Source organism: Bactrocera latifrons, unplaced genomic scaffold, assembly GCF_001853355.1.
Source record: "Bactrocera latifrons isolate USDA-ARS-PBARC rearing strain unplaced genomic scaffold, ASM185335v1 scaffold_61, whole genome shotgun sequence".
Lineage (NCBI taxonomy): Eukaryota > Metazoa > Arthropoda > Insecta > Diptera > Tephritidae > Bactrocera > Bactrocera latifrons.
The window spans coordinates 1,365,111-1,387,242 of NW_017537279.1; the positions used below are offsets into that span (position 1 = coordinate 1,365,111).

The 22,132-nt window shown below is 36.7% G+C and overlaps 1 protein-coding gene across 3 annotated transcripts in view; it reads right to left on the reverse strand.

Moving 5' to 3' along the window:
* Positions 1 to 10,415: 10,415 nt before the first annotated feature.
* LOC108975107 (sphingomyelin phosphodiesterase) overlaps positions 10,416 to 22,132 on the reverse strand; it is a 30,433-nt gene continuing 18,716 nt past the window's right edge. Inside the window, exons 2-7 of one of the 3 annotated variants that reach the window (XM_018943386.1) lie at positions 16,497 to 16,708; positions 15,187 to 16,435; positions 14,870 to 15,123; positions 14,511 to 14,805; positions 13,209 to 13,394; positions 10,416 to 10,951 (exon numbers count right to left, since the gene is read on the reverse strand). In XM_018943386.1, coding sequence (XP_018798931.1) covers positions 10,894 to 10,951; positions 13,209 to 13,394; positions 14,511 to 14,805; positions 14,870 to 15,123; positions 15,187 to 16,435; positions 16,497 to 16,572 — 2,118 coding nt within the window. In that variant the 5' untranslated portion in view covers positions 16,573 to 16,708 and the 3' untranslated portion in view covers positions 10,416 to 10,893. Of the gene's footprint in view, positions 10,952 to 11,201; positions 11,360 to 11,438; positions 12,693 to 13,208; positions 13,395 to 14,510; positions 14,806 to 14,869; positions 15,124 to 15,186; positions 16,436 to 16,496; positions 16,709 to 22,132 lie in introns of those variants that run through there. The other 2 variants (XM_018943385.1, XM_018943387.1) reach the window with 2 other exon arrangements.

The following is a 22,132-nucleotide window of genomic DNA, read 5'->3' on the forward strand; positions in this document are numbered from 1 at the left end:
GTAAAAAATTGCACAATATTGTGTAAATTAAGTAATATGGTGGCAGGGATTAGTCAAGAGAACTCGGTTCACATAAAAAGAGTTCATATGTATAATTAATAATGCAGAATAGACTAGGAGGTATATAATAATAGTATTATAATATACAACGTATATCAAGCAAGTTTGTATTGTATGTTGACTTCGCTCACAAGAAGTGCTAAGGTCGAACTTACGCCAACATTAGAGAATATTTCGAAGTGCCTGTAAAGTTTGTTATAGGAGGGTTCTACATAATTTTTTTAATCAACGGAATTCTTTATAATTTTTGGACGTTCTCTAAATAATTTCTTTTTTATTGAGTAAAACAAGTTATCCTTACAGACAAAAACTAGAGTGTTTTTGACAACGCGATTTGAGGTAAATGTGCTCTCATCTAAAAAATTTTGCAGCGACCGGAACAACTAATAGTCCTAAGGTTCCAAGTCTGGAGAGTACGGTGGGGTGTGTTASAATATTCCATTCAAACTACAAAAGCTTTTGACGAGTCATCAAACTTGTATAAGGCCTCGCATTATACTGTGGGATCACTACACCTATTCTATTGATCAATTCTCTCCTCTTCTGTTTGAGTTCATGACTCAGCTTGCTCAGCGGATCACAATACATTTCAGATTCAATCGCAGTATTTTCGAGCTCAAAACAAACGATCCTTTTGAAATCCCACCAAACAGAAAACATAACTTTATTTTGGTGACTGCTGGCCTTGGTTTAGTGTTTTTAGACCATGATCTCTTGGGCTTTACATTTTCGTAAATGACCCTCTTTGCGTAGCCAGTAACAATGCGTTTCAAAAATGGACCTCTGAATTGATCGTCAGTATAATTTCAGGGAATAGTTTTATTTCAAAGGCGAAATCCGCCAAATACTTTTTTCTAAAGGTTCCAGTTTTATAAAATTATTGTATATTACTGGGCTTGTTGGAGCGATTGGACATCGAAACCAAAGATAGACTAAGACTTATCATTCCATGTTAGATTTCATGTATAATCCCTTAGGATGGGAGGATCATATTTAGACTATGATGTTAGATGTTCAGTCCTTTGTGAACCCAGACGAAAATTTCCTCTAGTTGCATATTAGTAAAGGGGTAAGTGCCGTGTTTTATTATGATCAAGTGCTTCATTTCTATTCTCGCAATTTCACCTAAACGTTTAAAAGTATGAGTTCAGAGGTGGTTTTTGTCTTGATCTGGCAAAAGCAGGAAATTCAACACTTAGTATATGGAGAGGTATATATGCCTTGCTTTTGATTTTTGGAAAAAAGTATTGTCAAGTTTGAAGATGTTTCCGAATGACAAATAAATGTCAGGTAGGCACAAAATGTTTTGGATATTGGACTGAAATTTGTCATTGAACTCAAGCCTTGCATCACATAGTAACATCGCACCTCAACTATTGCTGAAACGTCAAGGTTTATATACAACTTAAATCACCGTTTTCGCTTAGGTCTAAGGCTTGATTGAACTCGAGTGTGATCTTTATTCAAATACAAGGCAAGAAGCCTAGAAAACACCGCTTACTTTTGTTTGTAGCCCACCGAGTACCAATTGTTATACCTTTTAGCCAAAATTTATCAGTTACGGACATGACTATTTATATACCCATCCATAACGCAAAAACCGCGGCGAATAAAGTGCAAACGCCAAAAAAAAAGGAAAAACCTCGGGTGAAAACTGCAACTGACTGATAAGCGTAGGTGGTTGAGATCGCTAAAACGTAGCAAATAATAAAAATACTCAAACTTCGTGAATTCGAGCATTGAACTAAGCGCTGAATCAGCTAGTCAGTGGCAGCGAACCCAACAGACTCGGTAGCCCCAAAAACAAAGCAACGACAGATAAAATAATCTAATCTGCAAACGTTCGCACGCCCAGTCTGTACACGTATGCGCATATCCATAATCGGAATGGTTGTTTTTCCTGTTTTGTTAAGGAAAACTTTTATTTTTGGCGAAACGTGTGAGAAATTTCTCCCTCTACCAGGCGGGAGCTTGCACACATTTGCTGCAATTCTTATCGTTCACTTTCGACCAATTCAAAACATTATTAGATAAAGCAAATATATGAATATATGGGTATATACTTGTTTACTAGGTTGAGTTAAAAACTTGTATATATAATTTATGGGTTCAGATTAAAATATATTCCCATAAGGAAATATTTTTTTTTTTTTTTACAAGTTTTAAAAGATTTCGGTGAACGCTCAAACTCCCATTTAAATAATAATATATATAAAACTAAAATTCCTCTTCTTTAAAAATACAATAACTTTTGAATTATTTAGAATAAGGAATTATTTTAGAGCATAATATTTCCTAAAAAATCTACCTCTCTTTCAATTCGTAAATCTACATCGGGGGTATTTTTTTCAATTCAAAAATTCGTAGATTTAAATGCTTTCGAAAAGTCGAAAGAATTGAAAAAATTTCCCTACAGAGTTATTTTATTGGGTCAACCTAATGTGTATATAAAGACGCAAATATTTGCATATAGATGTTTTTAGAGCATAAAACTTCCTAAAAAACTACCCAGGAATATTTTTGCAGTTCAAAAATCGGTACATTTAAAAGCCGTAGAGAAGTGAAAAAATATAGATATAATTAAAAAAATGGATTCTTGTACCTCGAGGTTATTTTTTCAATTCCAATTTCGTGATAAAAAACTTTAGAGTGAGTAAAGTGAAAAAATGTTATTTATGAAAATTTTCTTGTAGGGATATTTTTTTGGTTATAAATATATATACTATTAGATATAAATTCACAAACATTTGCATACGAATTATTGTAGAACATAAAAAAAACCTAAAAATTCCTCCGCAAGAGTATTTTTTAAATTAAAAAAATTGTACATTCAAAAGCCATCAAAAAGTGAAAATAAATCAAAATAAAATCAAAAATGGATTGTTGGAGATCATAAAAGTTCCTAGAAACATTTAAAAGCGTTTGAAAAGTGAAGAAAAGAATTTAAAAACAAGAAACAAGAACAAGATTTCCCTACAAGAAAATTTTTTGCTTAACCTAATGTTTATGTAAATTCGCGAACCTTTTCATCTGAATTCTGGTAGAGCATACAATTTTAAAAAATTCTACCCCTGGGGTATTTTTTATATTCAAAAATTCGTACAAATAAAAACCTTAGAAAAGGAAAAAAGTATAATTATAAAAACGCACTCTTGTAAAGAATAAAATTTCCTAAAAACTATACCTCGAGGGTATTTTTTAAATTCGAAAATTTCAGTATTAAAAACTTTCGAAAAGCGAAAAATATATGATTTAAGAAAATTTCCCACATAATACGCAAACCATTAGCATATGGATTCTGGTAGAGGATAAAATTTCCTAAAAATTTTACCATGGGGTATTTTTTTAATTCAAAAATTCGTACATTGAAAAGATGGAAAATGGAAAAAATAAAATTAAAAATAATTTTAAAAAATTAATGGTAGGGATATTTTTTGTATTACCCTAATGTGTAAATAAATTCGGAAAACTTTGTATTCAGGCTAGCACCACTCGGTTTATGTAAATATAAGTGAAAAAAAATTCAAATATAATTTTAAAACAATTTCCTAGTGGGGATATTTCTTCGTATTCACTTCGTATTCAGGGAAGCACCAGTCAATGCGCTTAAATATAAATAAATTTCGCTCAGTTCATAAGTAGTTATATATGTACATACATACAAACATATATGGTACATGTCCATAGAATTGATTATCACAAAAATTAATAACAACTGTTATTCGATAATTTCACAGCGAAAAGGAGTTCAATAAACCTGCATCTAAATAGCAGAATTTGTTGTGGCGCTTTGCTTACACTCGAAATATTCCTAAATACTTTTGGCTCAGCGTTATGCTTGTTGCATCGAATTTATCTGAGTTTCTCAGGAAGAGGGCAGAAAGGTAGATTGAATCGCTAATGCTTTGTTCATTGCTCTAATTCGTTTGAAATTCGGCATGCTATTTTGCTGACACTTTTTGCGGGAAAACGGTACTTGTGGCGCCACCTTTCAGATGCAGCAGAAATATTATTTCCGTGAAAACCCATCGAAGTGCATTAGCTTATTGACATATGAGTAATAATATGTGCGAAAAGTTTATAACAGAATATTTCACTCACTTGGAATTTCGAAAGATCGAAGCCGAACGACATGTGTACTTGTATTTTCAGGTGTTGCAAAACTTTATTTTAGAAAAGTAAGTAACTGCTACGATTTCATTAATATATCGCACAGAGTGACTGATATTTCCAAAAAAGGTCGGAAACAATGTACTTAGGTCCCCACATTCTATTATCTAGAGTCTTTAGAAGTAATCACTCGACATCGGACATTTTTAGACATACCTTTGCGGCACTAATTTTGTAAAGTTTTAGAATAACCCTTAATATGCGATTCGTCTGCGAACAGAAAACGGTACGAAGTCTGAGCACTAACGAAACTTTCATAGGACTTTCGAAGTATTTCCAGTTGAACTTGACACATTAAGTGGTTTCGGAGGTTTTGCATTTCCTTTTTGCTCAGTTACAATACTTGAAGGCTTTTCTACATTCTTGCAACAAATCGTGATATTTTTCTAATTATTATATCAGCACTTCAACGTGAGTTCCAACTGGGTGAATAGACGATGTTTAACTGACAACGCAAGTAAATGGTTTTATTTACCAGGAGGTATGTACATATGTATAATATCAAAGACGAGCCTTTTTCTCATTTTGAAACTCACGTCTTCAACCTGTTGATAAGGCAAAACACCTTAGATTTTCCCTTGTTTGAATGTGTCATAAATCGGTCCTTATATTGCTGAGGAGGAGCTTTAGGGAAAAGGTAAGGACTTTCAACAATCCAATAATGTAAATGGTGTATTCGTCTGGTGGAGGGCGCTCGAAATACCGCACTTGCATCTCTGGCTACTGCGCGCCACACCAACAAGCAGTGAGCTCTTTACGGATGGGTCGAAGTTAAGAAGGAAGATTGGTGGGGAAGTTTTCTATAAGGAGCGAATCCGAGAATCTTATTTTTAAACTACTGGACTAGTGTTTTTCAGGCAGAAATGGCTGCTATTAAGATGGCGCTAGACATAGTTCAACCTCTTTCAGGGAGGCAAAAATTCACTCCAGCAGCAGAACGATAATAACAGCGCTAAGGTCGCTAACTGTCCGCTCGAAGATAGGCAAGGAATGTCTGCCCTCACTCGAAATTACAACAAGCTACTACATTATCAGACTCGTTTCAGTGTCTGGTCACAGCGGAGTCGCTGGCAATTGCAAAGCCGTCCAGAGGAGGCAAGTGGAATGGGTACAAGTTGAATCTCCATTGACATCTTGCGTCCTTGCTTTGTATCAATGGACCTCGCGTTCAGTTAATAGACGAAAAGATTATCTGAACTACTTGTCTTTAGTAAAGTTTCTTTTTTTTTCAGACATTTTTCCACAAATAATTGAATTAAGTAAGTTTCTTTTGTGTAATTTCTATATCTAATGGCTGGAATATCGGTTTATCCATCGATATATGTATCTTCAATAGACCTGGTTAAGTATATCTAAAGATCTCCATATCAACAAAATAGGAGGAGTCGGACTTCACTTTAGTTTAGAGAAAACCCTCTCCACCCTTCCCCACAAAAGAAATACATTTCGACGAATACACTGTCAGTATGTAACGCGCTCTTCTTGCTGACAATAACATTTTCCCAGTCGAATAAATGCATAATTCGACTACCGCTGTTCAAACATACTTACATACAAATATATTTGAAGTACTTGCATATCTCTTCCAAGCAGCGACAAGCAATTCGGCTTGAATCAGCAGTGTTCACACCTCTTTCTTTAGAAGAACTCACCGGCAGAGTTCACAAGAGTTCTACGACCTTAATACTCATGTGTTTACTTTTTGCTCCAACTTTGGACCGAGCGCAATTTTTTATTATTATTATTTATAATATTTTCAATGTATTTGCATTAGTCAGTGGAAAACGTGTCCAGTTCAAATATTGACGGTGCAGTGAAACATGCTGAATTCGACGAAAGTCGGAAAGGTAAGTGTGGTGTATTTCTAAATGCCAAGAAGGAATTCCTTAAATCAGCAATTAAGTACTGGCCTTTAAGCAGCAATTAATTCTAGATGAATAATCAATAATTTTAATAAAGTAAACTGATTTGATATTTGATATAAAGAGTGATCCATTTCGATTAACACAACGCTGTTGTCCAAGTACTTATTGCCGCCCAAAAGGCTGGCAAAAAGTTCGTAATTGGAACGCTAGAAAGTAGAGAAGAATAAAAAAAAAGTTTGTTTTGTAATAAAGAATATTTTTTCATTTTTTCATTAATTTTTGCCATTCAAAAATCGTTTTCTACTACCATACTTACCGTTACAGTTGCTAAACTGAAACTTACTTCTCAAATTTACCTGATTCGATCTGATTACCTTTTGGTACCTTAGACAGCATTTCCTCTTTAAATGGCAAGTAGACCGTTTGACGATTCGCCAATACGCCACAACTATGGTCTCAATTGTCTATTGCTCATATCTAAATTTGATCTATGTTATTGAGTATTGGCATTAATTACGACACATTAATGCACTCAGTGGGTTTATCGGTAGTAAGCGATTATTGCGATCGCGGCAACGAGCAACTCATTCAGTTTTTGGCTAACAAAGAATTCCATTGCGCTGAAGCTTTGCTGCCGTGAAGAACATAGATATATGCAAATACGAGTGGGTATATTAAGTACAGTGAAAGCTCGGCGGGCAGAGCGAGAGCTCTAAATTTTATTCCCTAGAAGTGGAAGACTATGCCAGACTGGCAACTGATTTATACTGAAGATACATCGAGTGCACATATTTGTTAGAAGAGTTTTGTTTCGATAAGTACGATCAGAGACCTAGGAAAATTTTCCTTCACTCTTTTTATACTCTCACAACAAAGTTGCTAAAGAGAGTATTATAGTTTTGTTCACATAACGGTTGTTTGTAAGTCCTAAAACTAAAAGAGTTAGATATAAGGTTATATATATATGATCAGGGTGACGAGTAGAGTTGAAATCCGGATGTCTGTCTGTCCGTCCGTCCGAGCAAGCTGTAACTTGAGTAAAAATTGAGATATTATGATGAAACTTGTTACACGTATTTCTTCTCTCCATAAGAAGGTTAAGTTCGAAGATGGGCAAAATTGGCCCACTGCCACGCCCACAAAATGGCGGAAACCGAAAACCTATAAAGTGTCATAACTAAGCCATAAATAAAGATATTAAAATGAAATTCGGCACAAAGGATCGCATTAGGGAGGGACATATTTGGACGTAATTTTTTTGGAAAAGTGGGCGTGGCCCCGCCCCCTACTAACTTTTTTGTACATATCTCGAAAACTACTGTAGCTATATCAACCAAACTGTATAGAGTCGTTTCTTTTAGGCATTTCCATATACAGTTAAAAAATGGAAGAAATCGGATAATAACCACGCCCACCTCCCATACAAAGGTTATATTGAAAATCACTAAAAGTGCATTAACCGACTAACAAAAAACGGCAGAAACACTAAATTTTACGGAAGAAATGTCAGAAGTAAGCTGCATCCAGGGATTTTTTAAAAATTGAAAATGGGCGTGGCGTCGCCCACTTATGAACCAAAAACCATATCTCAGGCAGTACTCGACCGATTTCAATGAATTTCGGTATGTAATATTTCCTTAACACCCTAATGACAATACGGGCGAAATCGGTTCACAACCACGCCTGAAATCTCGATTATCACTTTATCATGCGAGAGTATAAAATGTTCGGTGACACCCGAACTTAGCCCTTCCTTACTTGTTTCAATCTAAACTCTCTCAATTTTATTAAGATACTTGACATTATGGCCGATATATGCGGTACTAAATCACCCGGAATTTCTAAAATCTTCATATTAGGTATATGGCGACTGAGGGAAATATCGACCCGATTCAATATGTCTCTTACCCACAAACATACTAATAACAGGAAAGAATTCTCTCTGAATTATGTATGTATATATCTAACACATTTACCGATATTTTCATTAAAAGGTCAAGTATAGCTATTCTAAATATTCAGTACCTATGGGCTTGAACAGTTTTTGTTGGATTTGAAAAATTTGTAGTCATAAGATAAGATCTGAAGACAATTTTCGTGCTTTGTACACTTGAAAGGAAAGAATCAGATGGTGTTCAAAATTGTGTTATAAGAGAACTAGGCGTGGCTGCTGTTCGATTTCGCCTCCAGATGAATGTTACAAAATTTGGTTGAAAACGGCCGGGCGAGTCTGAAGATATAAATATATAGCGCCAGACCCATCGTTCAATTTTTCACCGACTCCTTTTAAGCCTTCTCATAAAATTCAGTGTATCTGGCGTATTTAGATAATGATATGGGAGATGTTATCTTCCGGTTTCATCCATTCTTATATTATTGAGGACCTCTAAGAATTGTCCTAAGTGAATTTGGTTTTTTAGCTTTATTGGTCTAGAAGATATCTACAGTAAAACTCATCAAGAAGCGAGGTTACTCCCAGTTATTCAATATTTTTACCCCAGATATCGAAGATGTCGATATGGCGATGGATTGTCGGCAGAGCTATTTTAATACCGCTGCATAAAACTCACAAGGTGCATGTATCAGCTAAATTCACACATTCTGTAATTAAAGCATGCCCATGATTGGAATCTAAGTGGACTCTGTCCAATCCACTGAAGCGTTGTCCCCACAATCACGTCAATAACCGCGGGATAAAACTCCTTAATATCGAAAATTCGACGGTACAAATAAAGCAGCCTCTATGCGGTTTGTCCGAATTTGATATCTTTGTACCTCCTATATGGCTGTGTAAACTGACATTGATCAATATCAAAAGCTCTGTCAGGATCAGGAAGGACCGCTTCGACTCTTTCGACATGAAAGAAGATTTCACACAAGGACACTACCCATCGTGTGACTTCTTCAATCTAATACTTTAAAAACTAATATACAGCTGATCGCCTAGCCATTAATATTGATATCACCGATTTCAACCACCTCGCAATTAGTTCTGTTTTTTCCAGACTTTAACAGGAAGCAAAGGGTTGTGAACAAGGACAAGACAAAATAACTCCAATTATTAAACAACCAGCTTAAATACCCACAACAGCATGAGCCACGAAAATGAAACGCAGAATAAGTCTTGCCAACAGTTGTTACTTCGGACTAATTAGACAACTGAAAGGTAAAGTTCTCTCTCTTCGAACAAAGACCAAACTCTACAAGTCCCTCATCAATCCCGTCCTACTGCTATGGTGCAAACACTTGGACTTGGACTGAAAAGTAAGTGTTTCTGAGCATATCTTCTAGCCCTGTATGGCCGTTTAAATGACATCCGACATTAGAGTTGACTTTAAATTGTTGATCTTGATGAAAATTTGTGACATTTGTGACATTATTGAAATTTTAATTTTCTTAAAAATATTGGGCTGAATACGAAATAAATCGGTACACACAATAATAATTTTGGATCGTTCGGTTGACCTTTTCTCTCAGTATGCTACACAATAAATTTACTCCCTTAATAATGATTAAATGTTGGAAAGTTAATAACTGATTTTAATATATAATTAAATGTTATCATATATAATTATATTAAAAAAATTAATTAGCACAAAAAAAATACGTTTCTCTTGTGAACACCCCTAATATCTAAACAGCAAACACATTGGCTACAAAACTGTCAGCGCATGCTGTGTATGTCTTAGCTAAAGCACGGAACTTTTTTCGTATACAGTACGGAACGAAAATTCACCAAGCTTTAATGACTAATTGAAATGCAAATATTTGATTAAAAATATATTTTTTTATTTATTTTGTTATTAAAGCTACATTAATATAACATAAAACGAGTATATGCACATTGTTATTGCATATGCATTGAAACTAACGGTATGAGTGTATTTGCAGGTGTGCGGGCTATGCTTACTTTATGACTGTGTGTGTGCGTTTACGGTTATATTTGACTTTTTAGGTTAAAAATTATGTTTAACTTAAATTTTACAACTAAGAAAGTGGACGTTTTTTGAAGTAAACAATTTCCGAGTATTCGAGACAGCTTTAATATTTTTTTTTTTTAATTTTTGTGTATATGTGTGTGTGCGTGTTCTTATAAATACTTGACTTTTCATTTTGTTAATATTGCTGCTTTAATGTACTACTTAAATAAAATTATACTTAAAGCTAATAATCACATAACTAATGCACATACATGAGGGTGGGTCAGAATTTTTTATATTAAAAAAAAAAATTTTTTCTTTAGAAGATATCGTTTGAAATTACGAGAAAAAATGTTTTTAATTTTTTTAAATGATATTTTTTTTAGAAAATATTGTTTGAAATCAGGAGAAAAATATTAAAAAAAAAAATTTTTTAACTGTTTTTATATACATATGTGTATATATGTCGCGGTATCTAAGGTTCTGAGTTAATTTTAAGCTGGAAAGTGTGCGCAACGATAGACACCACTCCTCGTCAAGATCGGCAACCAAAATCGTGGAATACAAAATGTCTTAAAATGAATCACCAAATTCAAATTTTTTTGACCCACCCTAATACACACACACACACTATTTTACAACTATAAGCTAAACAGTTTTTATAATTAAAATATTTTATAATAAAAATTTGCATATGAGTTTGTTTTGTTTGCACTTTTACAGGAGAAATTCTCTCAATTTGCTACAGTATGTACAGCTCTGGTCCCTCTCTCTCTCTCTCTCTCGATTTCAAGACTCCGTGTTGTATATTCGTTTTGGCCTTTTTCTTTGAGGATTTTAAGAGGCTTATATCAGCTGTCGCTGGCGCCAACTCCGCTTCAGCCGAAGCCCATTAGATACTTGGGCAGGTACGTAATGGACGAGATCAGACTATAACTATAGATTTGAGGAGGATTGCAGAAGAAATGTGTAAAGCGCTTTTGTTGGAACCCATTTTTATTTGTTTTATTTATATTTGTAATAATTAAAAGTGTTTATAATTTATATATACATTTTATATTCACAGTTTGGTGTGTTGTGTGCACGAACTTTTGATTTTCAAGCGCCCATTAACCGCGGCATAACGCGCCACCAGCCACCATAAATCATATCCAAAATCCAAATCCATTTACAAAATTATATCCAATTGTAAAATTATTAAAAATTAAAATTATATTATATAAAATTTTAAACTAAAAAGCAAGTCGTTTTTTTCATCCACCTGCACCCGGTCAGCGTCTAAATATGTAAAGCACATCGGGCACTCGCCACTTTTCGGTTGTGGTCTCGGCTTTGTTCTCCTCGCTGGCGAGTTGTAATTTGTGCCGTTAGCCGCAACGTGTTTTGTGTTTAGCCAAGTATTTTGTTTTGCAGTGTGTATGTGTTTTTGTTGTTGTTCCAAGCACCGTTTTGTTGCATAAGTGCGTTTATTGAAGCATAATTAATAAGTAAAATGTGTTAGTTTTGGGTTAAAATGTCGGCACTACTCTTTAAGGAGTTATATCCACCACTCTTTGAGGAGTTATATCCTCTGATGAATGTACAAAAATGCGATTTTCTTATTGCTTATATAGCTATTCTGAATATATTGGCGCTGAACCGGCAAATAGTTTGAGAGATATGAACGAATTTGTAAAAACATTTTAGCCTTTAAACAAGTTTTTCTCGAAAAGCTGTTTTAAAAGTCGGTGAGAAAGCTTTCTGGCAGGTAAAGATCGCAATATTAAAATTTTGAATATTAATTTTGATTTTTTAAGGGGTTACATGGGCCTAAGTTCTTAAGTTGGACCAATCGACTTAAATTATCACAAGATCTTCTTAAATAAATTTATTGGCTAATGTTTGAAAGAAGTAGCATAAGTGGATCTTGTGGATTTATTTTGGATATTATTTTGAATTTTTAAGGGGTTAGGTGGGTTTCACTCCCTAAATTCTTAAGTTGGACCAATCGACTTGAATTTTCATATGACCTTCTTAGCTATAGTAATCAGGTAATGATCGAAGAAATAAAATTTTGATTAATTTATTAATTTCGATTTTTTAAGGATTTACATAGGCTTCACGGCCTAAGCACTCGGGGGTTCAAATTTTTCACAAAAAAAAAAAAAAAAAACAAACAAACTGAGGCATTTTTGGGCGTCGGACAATTTACCAAAAATATTGACTAGTTCCTAGATCATTACCTCTATTCATTTATCGTAAAAATTTTTTATTTTTATTTTTTGGTTTTGAGTTAATTTTAAGCAGAAAAATCTTTTCCCGCATACTCCCTTTTTCGACAATCCGTTGGAGTTCGGCTACATGTTCAAGGTAAGCAAACATTTTTCAGATTTAATCGTGAGTTATTAAAGTACATAAAATGCTTTAAATGTACATTAGTTTTTAGTTATTTATTTAAGAAAAATTCACAAAAAAAAAATTATGACTTCAAGTGGATATAACCCCTTAAATGGACTCGATCTACGTCACCGCAACCGAAGCTGTCGAGCGAATAGTTAAGGTGCATACAATGTGTAAGAAATTAGCGCTAATTAAACTAAATTGATTTAATTTAAATTCATTTTATAATTTATTTACTAGTACTTAGTCACTTAAAATGTTTGAAACAGCTTCATATGTGTTGGTAACTGCGGAAACACTACAAGATAAGCAAAGATAAGAGATAACAGATAATGTACAATGGAAAGCAGCTGACAAGCATTGGTTAGTGGCAGAAGGAGGGGACAATGGACACAGGGAACAAATTCGAAAATTTTAAAGCAAACTTTTTTTGTGATGAATAGACATATAATAAAAGGGTAAATAAGGTAATAATAGGGTAATATACAGGGTAATACGGATATTTTGGGTTATATATAAGGTAATAGTATTGTAATATATAAGGTAATAAAGCAGCATATATATAATATAAGGCTATAAATGTAAATAAAACGGTATAAATACTTATGTGCAAAGAGTTAGTAAGAACACAAGATCCACTGATGCTACTATAATACCTTAAAACACTAATGATGCCACAGTTTTTCCAATATACCAACATTTATGTGCCGATTCCAAGACAATATACCAATAACAATTTCACCAGACAACAATTTTTTTTTTTTAATGTTTAAGTACATAACGGTAATGCATTCACGCAAACAGTTTTACGTACGAGTTCGTCAAGCCACGGTACAGCCATGACTTCCAGGATTTCGACGAACCGTCGTCCACTTTCGCCTCGACGTCTTCACAGAAATGCCGTCGGTCGTGCGACCGTCCACTCTTGCAATCGCACAGCATACGTTTCCGGCATTCGGCGTCACAGACCGGCCGTATGGGTGAGTTCTTCCAGTAGTTTCTGCAAAGGGGGGAAATAATGAGCATTTATAGCAAATCTAGAAGTTAGTTTTAAGAGATGCTTTCCGGTAAATGATTAGTTACTCATTGCATGAATAACCGATTTATACACGTTCGTGAACTTATGCGACGGTCAGCAGTTGTAAAGTCCCGATTAATATTCATTTAAGGTCTAGTAAAAATAATTCTTTTAGCAAACTTAGATTGATCCGATTTAGACCTTAGTCTTGCTCAAGGTAAAAAAATCGGAAAACTCGATTTTCTTCTCATGAGGTATATTTTTCACCAGAAAAATCAACCTCCACAAATAGAAATTGTTAGTAACGGCCTAAAGCCAGACCCGGACCATAAGTTGGATGCATAAGGACCACCCAACCAAGCTCGCCGGAACATCTGGCGAGCCACTATCGATGTGGCAAAAGACTGGGGCTGTTGAAACTTCTCTTCAGGTGAATTTTCCTTTAACAAAACCATTCGCTCTAAACAAGAACAGGTAATAATCACTTGGTGCCAGATTTTTTCTATCAAGAGGATGCATAAGAACCTCCAAACCAAGCTCCCGGAGAATTTGGCGAGTTACTATCGATGTGCGTGTGGCCTGACATTGTAGATGAAGCACAAGCCTTCTCCCGTTGGCTAAAGCCCGCGGCTTCTGGAAGGTTGCTTCCTTCAGACGGTCCGACTGATGCCAGTACCGGTTCAAGTTAGGGTTTAACCGTTAGAAGTTAGCTTATGATAGATGATTCTCTGCCAAACCCACCAAATGCATAACAAAATTTTCCATACAGCTTATCCGGTCTTGTTCAACCATAATATTCGCCGGCTCACGTTATGTAAATGGTTCTAAACGGCTTCTGTGCAATTCTTAGCTCCTGGGCAATTAAAGAACTGCTTACATGACGGTTCTTACTCGACGAATTTCATTAATTTTTTGATATGTACACAACTTGGCTATCCATTGCGAGGTCCAGCTTTTACATAAAATTTACCGAAAAAGAATGGACGAAATCGAAACTGTGTTATCTTGTTCTTTGGAATGGAGCCTAATTACACAACTCTGAGATCATCAAAATCGATTGCCTTATTCTTACTTTATTTTTATGACCATCTCACTTACTTGTAATATAAATCAAATAATTCTTGATTATTCGCCATCTCATCGATGAGGTTGCTCCAGTCCAGAGGCCTGAGTGCTTTCATATTATACGCGGCACGTGTCGTATACAACTTATACCATATCGGGTAGTCGTAAAGGTTTGCCTCCTTCAAATTCATGATCCAAGACTCATGATCCACGACCAAACGTGTGGTAGTGTCGTGATCACCATCAACATAGTACACACGATAGCCGGGATTTAGATCATAATACGGTGATACCGACGGACCAATATATGCTATACTTGTGGGATGACCTGAAAGTATAAAACCATTTATTGATAACTTCGTTAGCATTTTATTTATTTCAAGACTACTCACTAAGATCATGTGGATCATAGAACATTTCGAACTCATCAAAGTGCGTGTGTCCATAAAACTGCGCGGTAATTGTGCTCTCGTAACGCGAAATGATGCGATAGAAGTTGCGTGACCAAACCTTCAAGCAATCCGGATGGCCTGGCGGTATGTGACCGATCACATGTACTTTCTCGTTGGAGAACTCCGCGCTTTGCAGCTCATATATGAACCATTGCAGCTCAGTCGCCGGATCTGTGGAATTTAGCAGTAACCACCTAGAGGATAAACTAATTTAGTACAACAAACCGATACGCTTTTAACTTATAACTTTGACTCACCAATTCTTATTATTGCAATAATTCATATTGAGTGAAATAATACGGAAGCCCGGCCGCACGAGTACCGAATAGAAAGCGCCACGTCGCACTGTATGCGAGACACTCTGTGGCAGCCAACGACGCCACTGTACATCTAATTCATCATATAACCATGCTATAGAGATGTCCACTTGGTTCACATACGGCGGCGGAAAGCTGTTCACCGGTGCGCTTTCGTGATTGCCCAAAGCGGGGAAGATCGGTATGCCAGGAAACTTTTCCGTCATCTGGCGTACAGTCTCCTTGATAATTTCCAAGTTCTCTTCCTTCGTTTGGTTCCAAACGTCATGTGGCGGCAGATCGCCGGTCCATAGTATATAGTCAATATCTTTGTGCGTATCGGCGATATGCTCCAACATATTATCCACCGTACGTTTGGGCGTATCGCACTTGCGGTAGTCACCCCACTTACCGGCCGCATCATTCGGATTCGACGGACGTCCGCTGCTCAGCCGGCAACATAGCGGCTCATTGCAGTTAGCATTGGAGCCTTCCACATAGTGCGGATCGTAGTGTGTATCTGAGATGTGTAGCACTTTAAAGAATGGCGCCGCCTCTTTGGGCATACCGACTTCGGCAACCGGCGGTTTGGGCACTGGCGGAAATATCACTTCCCACTCATGGTACGGATTGTAGACATCACCACAAGCATCGCCGATCACAAAGCTGCAAATCTCATCTGGACCGAGATTGACGCGCTGCAGCACATAAATCACTTCACTGCCGAAGAGTGTCGAGACGCCCTCACACACGCGTGGACTTTGTATGTTAAGGTTAACGCAAAATTCGTAAATCAGCTTGATGATCTGCGCCTCGGTTTTGCCCGCGCGTATGTAATGCTGCAGCAGTCCAGCGCCGGCCTTGCAGGCGGTACATGAGACTTTGGACATTACGCTGTTCTCGATTTCGAATGCCACCTGCTTGAGATTGAACAGCTTCAGCGCCTTGTCCACGAACGGTGGGTAGCTGAGCCCATCCGGTGTTGTGTCATACCACAGCATGCGCGCCATTGTGTCGTTGCGTTTGAGTTGACGCAAACGCGTCAAAAACTCTTCATCGCTCTGCGCCGGTTCGGCGTTTGTGCGGTTCGGAAACTTCTTCAGTTCGACGTGCGGCGTAATGCTGCGCGGCGCTGCATGGATTTCCCAATCATCTTCCGGCACAGTCCAGTTAATCACCTTACGGTTACTGTTGAAGATGAAAGGAAAGCCTGCAAGTAGAAAAGTTCTTTAGTTTTCAAGGTTCGCAGGCGCTTGAGTATGTGAAGTTACCATAAGCCGTTGGCAGCAGTAAAATCGCAGCCGTTATAAGCAGGCGCCATCGGAAACTGTGTTGGCGGGTTGTCATTTTGCGCGCACTTCAACTCCAACTGAGCCAACTGCCGCGTATCACAGCCGTTAATATGTTGCCGCTGCTATCGTCTAAATCTCGTTGCGGGGTTGTCGGTTCAGGTAACTATGCTAAACAGCTGCATACGCGCCCCCTTTTAAAGTGAAATAAATAGTAAATCACAATTAGTTGGAATTGATAGTTTTTAAATAATATTGCTTTAAATGTATTGATAACGCAATGCAAAAATTAATTCTCGTGAAATGTTCCTCACTCATTCTTTCTAATTACAAAAGTTTAATTGGAAACCTGCAGCAAGGCGCGCAATTAAAGTTCAAAGGCAACTTGCTATAACAAAAATAGTTGTACTAAATTTACGAGTTATAGAAAACCAATCAAGCACTGAATGGTTGCTGAGCACTGCTTCACTTGAAATTCAGTTGCAGCGATTACTCAAGTGACGATGCTGTCCGGCTATCTTCTGCCCTCAATTATTCCCGCAAACCCTCTTCAAACAATGCTTGTCCGCATCATCGCGCCGTTACATAAGCCAACTTAACTACTGGACCGCTAAGTTTATGCGCCGTCATCAATTGTCTGTTGACCAGACGCTGGCTGCATCAGATCGAGAGCGTTGATGCGCCTGATAGGCTGTGCTGCTGCCACCACAGTTGCTCAAGTGGCTTGAGGTGAGATTTCCGTAAAGTTTCGGTCTACTTTTCGTACTATTTTTCCTGCTGATTGCCGGCTATGAAGTGAATTGCATAATTTCGGTTGCAAGTGAAAAGTGCTTAAACGGTAAATGACTATTGAAGAACAGTTGACCTAAATAAAATTGTACGTATTGTGAACTTTTCGGTTGGCAAACTGTGCTTGGAAGGGAGTTATATAAGTGCACTTACTATGTAGTGTACATATATTTGTTAGCGAGTTTTGAAGCTTATGGAGAAGAACGTTCTTAAGAAGTTGCTGTCAGTGAACCCTTTAGTGCTTGAGGGAATGATCGCCTTAGTTTACTGGAAGATTTTTCATATATTGGGAGGGACGTATGGCTACTTGGCGCATTTTACGTCGATATCTTAAAGCGTAAAAAGTACAACTTGTGCAACAACTGAAGCCACTTGATGTTCCCAAGCGACAACGCCTCGCTCTACGGGCTTATGAAAGGTTTCAAGAAGATTCTAGTAAAATTTTGTTCATCTAAGAGGCCCGTTGCTGGCTCAAGAGTATGTAAACAAACATTATTGCCACATTTGTGACGTGGAGCAATCTGAAGAGATTCAAAAACTGCCATTTCATCCAAAAAAAGAAATTGTTTGGTATGGTCTGTGGGCCAGTCTATATTTCTTAAAAAAGGAGGCCGATGAGAACGTAACCGTAACAATCAGACTATTCAAGTCCACTGTTTTCTTTGTACTACTTGACGAATTGTAACGGACCACCTTACTAGTAAGCTTTAGATCTTAAGTTGTAACATCATCAGCAACGACAGTCTATAAAAAATTCAAACTGAAAAGCATGATCAGATCATACATGGTACAGAAGTTGACTACTAGCTCTCGAGAACCTTAGAAAAGGAAATCGATGAATGTGAATATGTTCGCAAAAACAGGAACAGGAGGAAATGAGATAGGCTATACAGCCTATTGTTTTAATAAAACCTTCACAGAAATTTTTGTGTATACGTGACTTAGCATTACTTTCGGCTCACCAAATTACATAGCTGAAACTATCTTTAGCGCCTCAACAAGTTAGTGATAGGCTCAAAGCGCTTTTTCGGTTTGTAGGTATCTTATGATCTATTATACAGGCGTTGTAGATCCAACAAAGGACCGGAATGCTAAGCTATATAAGCCATATCCCTGTTAAAATCGACCTCTTAACCTAACTAGCCTTACTTTGCACCAACAAAGAAAAGCGACTGAAATCGTAGTAGTGTTTACGGTCTTAATACTGTCAGAGCCAATCGAAATTTTTGTTTCCTCGGTTCTTTCCCAGCGATTTTGATGTCAAAGATGACCTGCTTTATGGATGACCTGCTATCGTAAACAACGAGCTCGTCTATTTCGGTTCCCTAGAAACTAATGATTTTACAAAAGCTATTTGGAACCATTTAAGTAAAGCTGGATACAATTAAATTCTCGATGTATGAGTGCCATTCGAGATAACGCCAAAAATACCTCATGCACCGAGTTTCCGACTGAAAGTCATTGCTGAATCTCAACAAAATTTATTTATTTCTGTAGCGGTTGATTACTGGCGTTAAATAGTGGGTCACTTAAGACAAATTCAAGCGAAATCGAACGTGAATCGAATCGGTGAGCAGACGCAAACAGTAGCCAAGCCAATATTGACGGTCAGGAAAGTTTTCATATATATGTATGTTCGGTGGGAGTGGCAGGGAATCATCTATCTTGAGCTTGTATTCTGTGGTCCAACTCCTAATTCGGAGTTGTACTATCAAATATTGGGCTGTCTTAAGCAAGGAATCGCACAGAAGCGGTCAGCTTTGTTCAATAAAAGGAATCGTGTTCCATCGAGCCAAACACATCGATAAGGAATTGCCACAAGCTCTCGGAGCTTAATTGGAATATGCTTCTTATGTTTCCAGAAATTCACACCATGTGATTACTACCTGTTCTTGTCTGTGGCGAATGATTTTGATGGTGAAAAATGCATCACAAAAGAAGGGTGTGAAACTCGACTGATTCCGTTTTTTGTCTACAGCAACGATAGTTTCTATGAGTGATGTATTTTGCAAGTACCTACACCTATCTTGAAGTTCTTAAATTCTTTACAAAAGTTCAACAGAAAAGTTCAAAAAAAAAAAAATTAAATCTACCCTTTTACATACTACCACAAAGGTATGTAATTAAATCGGCATTTCCGCAGCGCACATTTTTTAATAATTACTGCAATTAAGTCAGCTTTAAAGACGTAACCACTGGTGACCTAAACTATCGAACAAATTTGCATAAGTCCCAGTCCTCTCTCGAATGTGCAGCATTTCAACGTGCGCCTCTTCTAATAAAAAAAAGCTTCTTAGCGTTGATTCTAAAACGAGCGACAAAAAGGAAGATGTGTTCAATCAACACCAGTAAAATTAAACCGCAATGTTAGCCCACAACAGGTGTTGCATGCATAAACAATCAATTTCGCAATATAAACACCGAACGGTGGCGAAAAGAAGAAGAAGAGCGCCGCGTAGCTGTTCAATGCCAGGTGGATGGACAGCTGTTCGCACAGTTACACTTGACCAACATACATACACACACACACACTTGGGCAACGCGTTCGCCTGCATTTGATGGATGAATCGCCTGTGACGGTTGATTCAATAACATTTTAATGGTTTGTATACTTTTGGATATTTTAGCGTTTTCGCTGAAAAGAGAGGCGGCGAAGATGTGCGCAAGTGTTGTGAGGCTTTTGTAGTGTGTATTTTTGTTGTTGCAAATTGTAATAAAGTTATCTTCATGATAGCTTAAGCGAAATAATATTTTTTTGGATTTTTCTCGAATAATAACAAACAAAAAGCTGCCACCTGTTTGGAATTTTCAAAAACAAAAAAAAAAAAAAAACAAGAAAAAACGTTAACTTCAGTCGCACCGCAGCTAAATACCCTTCACAGGTGCATTTCTGTTAGTAATTATGTGTTCAGTTTGTATGGAAGCTATATGCTATAGTAATCCGATCTGAACATGTTTTTTGGAGATTATATTATTACCTTAAGCAGTAATCCAAGTCAAATTTCGTGAAGATACCACGTCAAATGTKRAAGTTTTCCATACATGARCTTGATTCCGATTGTTCAGTTTATATGGCAGCTATTTGTTATAGTTAACCGATCTGAATAATTTCTTCCGATATTACATTATTTTTACGAAAAATAACTCTTACCAAATTTCATGAAGATATATCGTCAAATGAGGAAGTTTCTCATGCAAGCATTTGATTCCGATCACTCAGTTTGTATGGCAGCTATATGTTATAGTTAACCGATCTGAAAAATTTTTTCGAAGATTATATTGTTGCCATAGAAAATAAGTTGTGCCAACTTTAGTGAAGATACATTGTCAAATGTGAAAGTTTTCCATACAAGAACTTGATTCCGATCGTTCAGTTTATATGGCAGCTATTTGTTATAGTGGTCCGATATCGGCAGTTCCGACAAATGAGTAGCTTCTTGAAGAGAAAATGGTATTTGCAAAATTTCAAAACGATATCTTAAAAACTGAGGGACTAGTTCGTATATATACAGACAGACGGACAGACGGACATGGCTAAATCGAATCAGCTCAACATACTGATCTGGGTGTTACAAACTTCGTGACAAAATTAATATACCCTGTTCAGGGTATAAAAATAATAATAATAGTTATAATAAAGTAATATTCAGAAATTGAGGAGAGGGAAATATTTTCAGGTGTTGCGTAAAAGTTTTTTTTTTCTCAAATGAACAGCTTTATTTGCGATGAATATGATATAAACTCGATTAACATTTTTGTTATATAAGTAAAACACAACCAGAGCAGCTGAAGTCAGTATAGTTTGAGTATGGAGCTTCGACCAAAGTGTCGACCGATTTTAACCAACTGTCTGGAAAACTCTATATCGGATGTATTGATGATAGAGGGAGTTCTGAGCTGATTTTATTTAATTTTGGCATTCAACTAAGTTATGCTCTACATAGAACATATCTTCGCACAAATTTATGCTGATAAATGAATTTTGGCGGTATAGTCAGCTTTGAGTAACCTCTTTCTGCGGTTTCAGCTCATTTGTGGAGCGCCATTTACTAGATTTTTGGACAGTTTCGACGCCGTTTGATGAATCTAGGGTCGTCAGTTACGTTGTTCAGCATTTCTTTTATCCTCTTTTGTGATATCGTTTTGCCAATTTGTAGTAGTCGTATGATGTATTTTTTGAAGCAGTTTCAGGTACCACAACGAACCGACGTTTTAAGCTATACTTGTACAAGTGAGATCCCTTTTTGAATCGACATATTAACCTAACCCTAACCATAACCCTTTTGCGAACTTTACTGGAGATTGTTTTTGCACAAGATTCAGGTCTTTTGGAACAAGTCTGGCACGGACAAGCTTCATACCTAACACATTAACCATGAAAGATATGGAAATTCTATGCTATCTCTCACATGCCCACATGACGATTTTCAAGCACTGTTTCTTTAACTTTTTCAATATTATCGTCATTATTAACAGAGATGGCTGCATGAGGCAAATTTTCCATGACTTCACGACCAACACTGAGAAGTTTCTGCTACTCAAAAAATAAAATAGTTGTCTTCGTGATAAAGTAGATTCAAAACACACTTCTTTAACGTTTTCCGCAACCATAGCCATGAGCCGTGATTCCATTTGTATTAATATAGCACAAACAGTAAGGTGAGATAAGCGCCAAACTGTCAATAAATAATATTATTTGAGCGTTATGGGTTTGCCTTAAGATATTCGTCCGAAACGTCCGAAATTATAGGCGAAAAACTCTTGGTTCCTTCTTCACGATAACGCAATGTCATACTGTCGTTGGGTTTACTAGACCTCTTTGCCAAAAA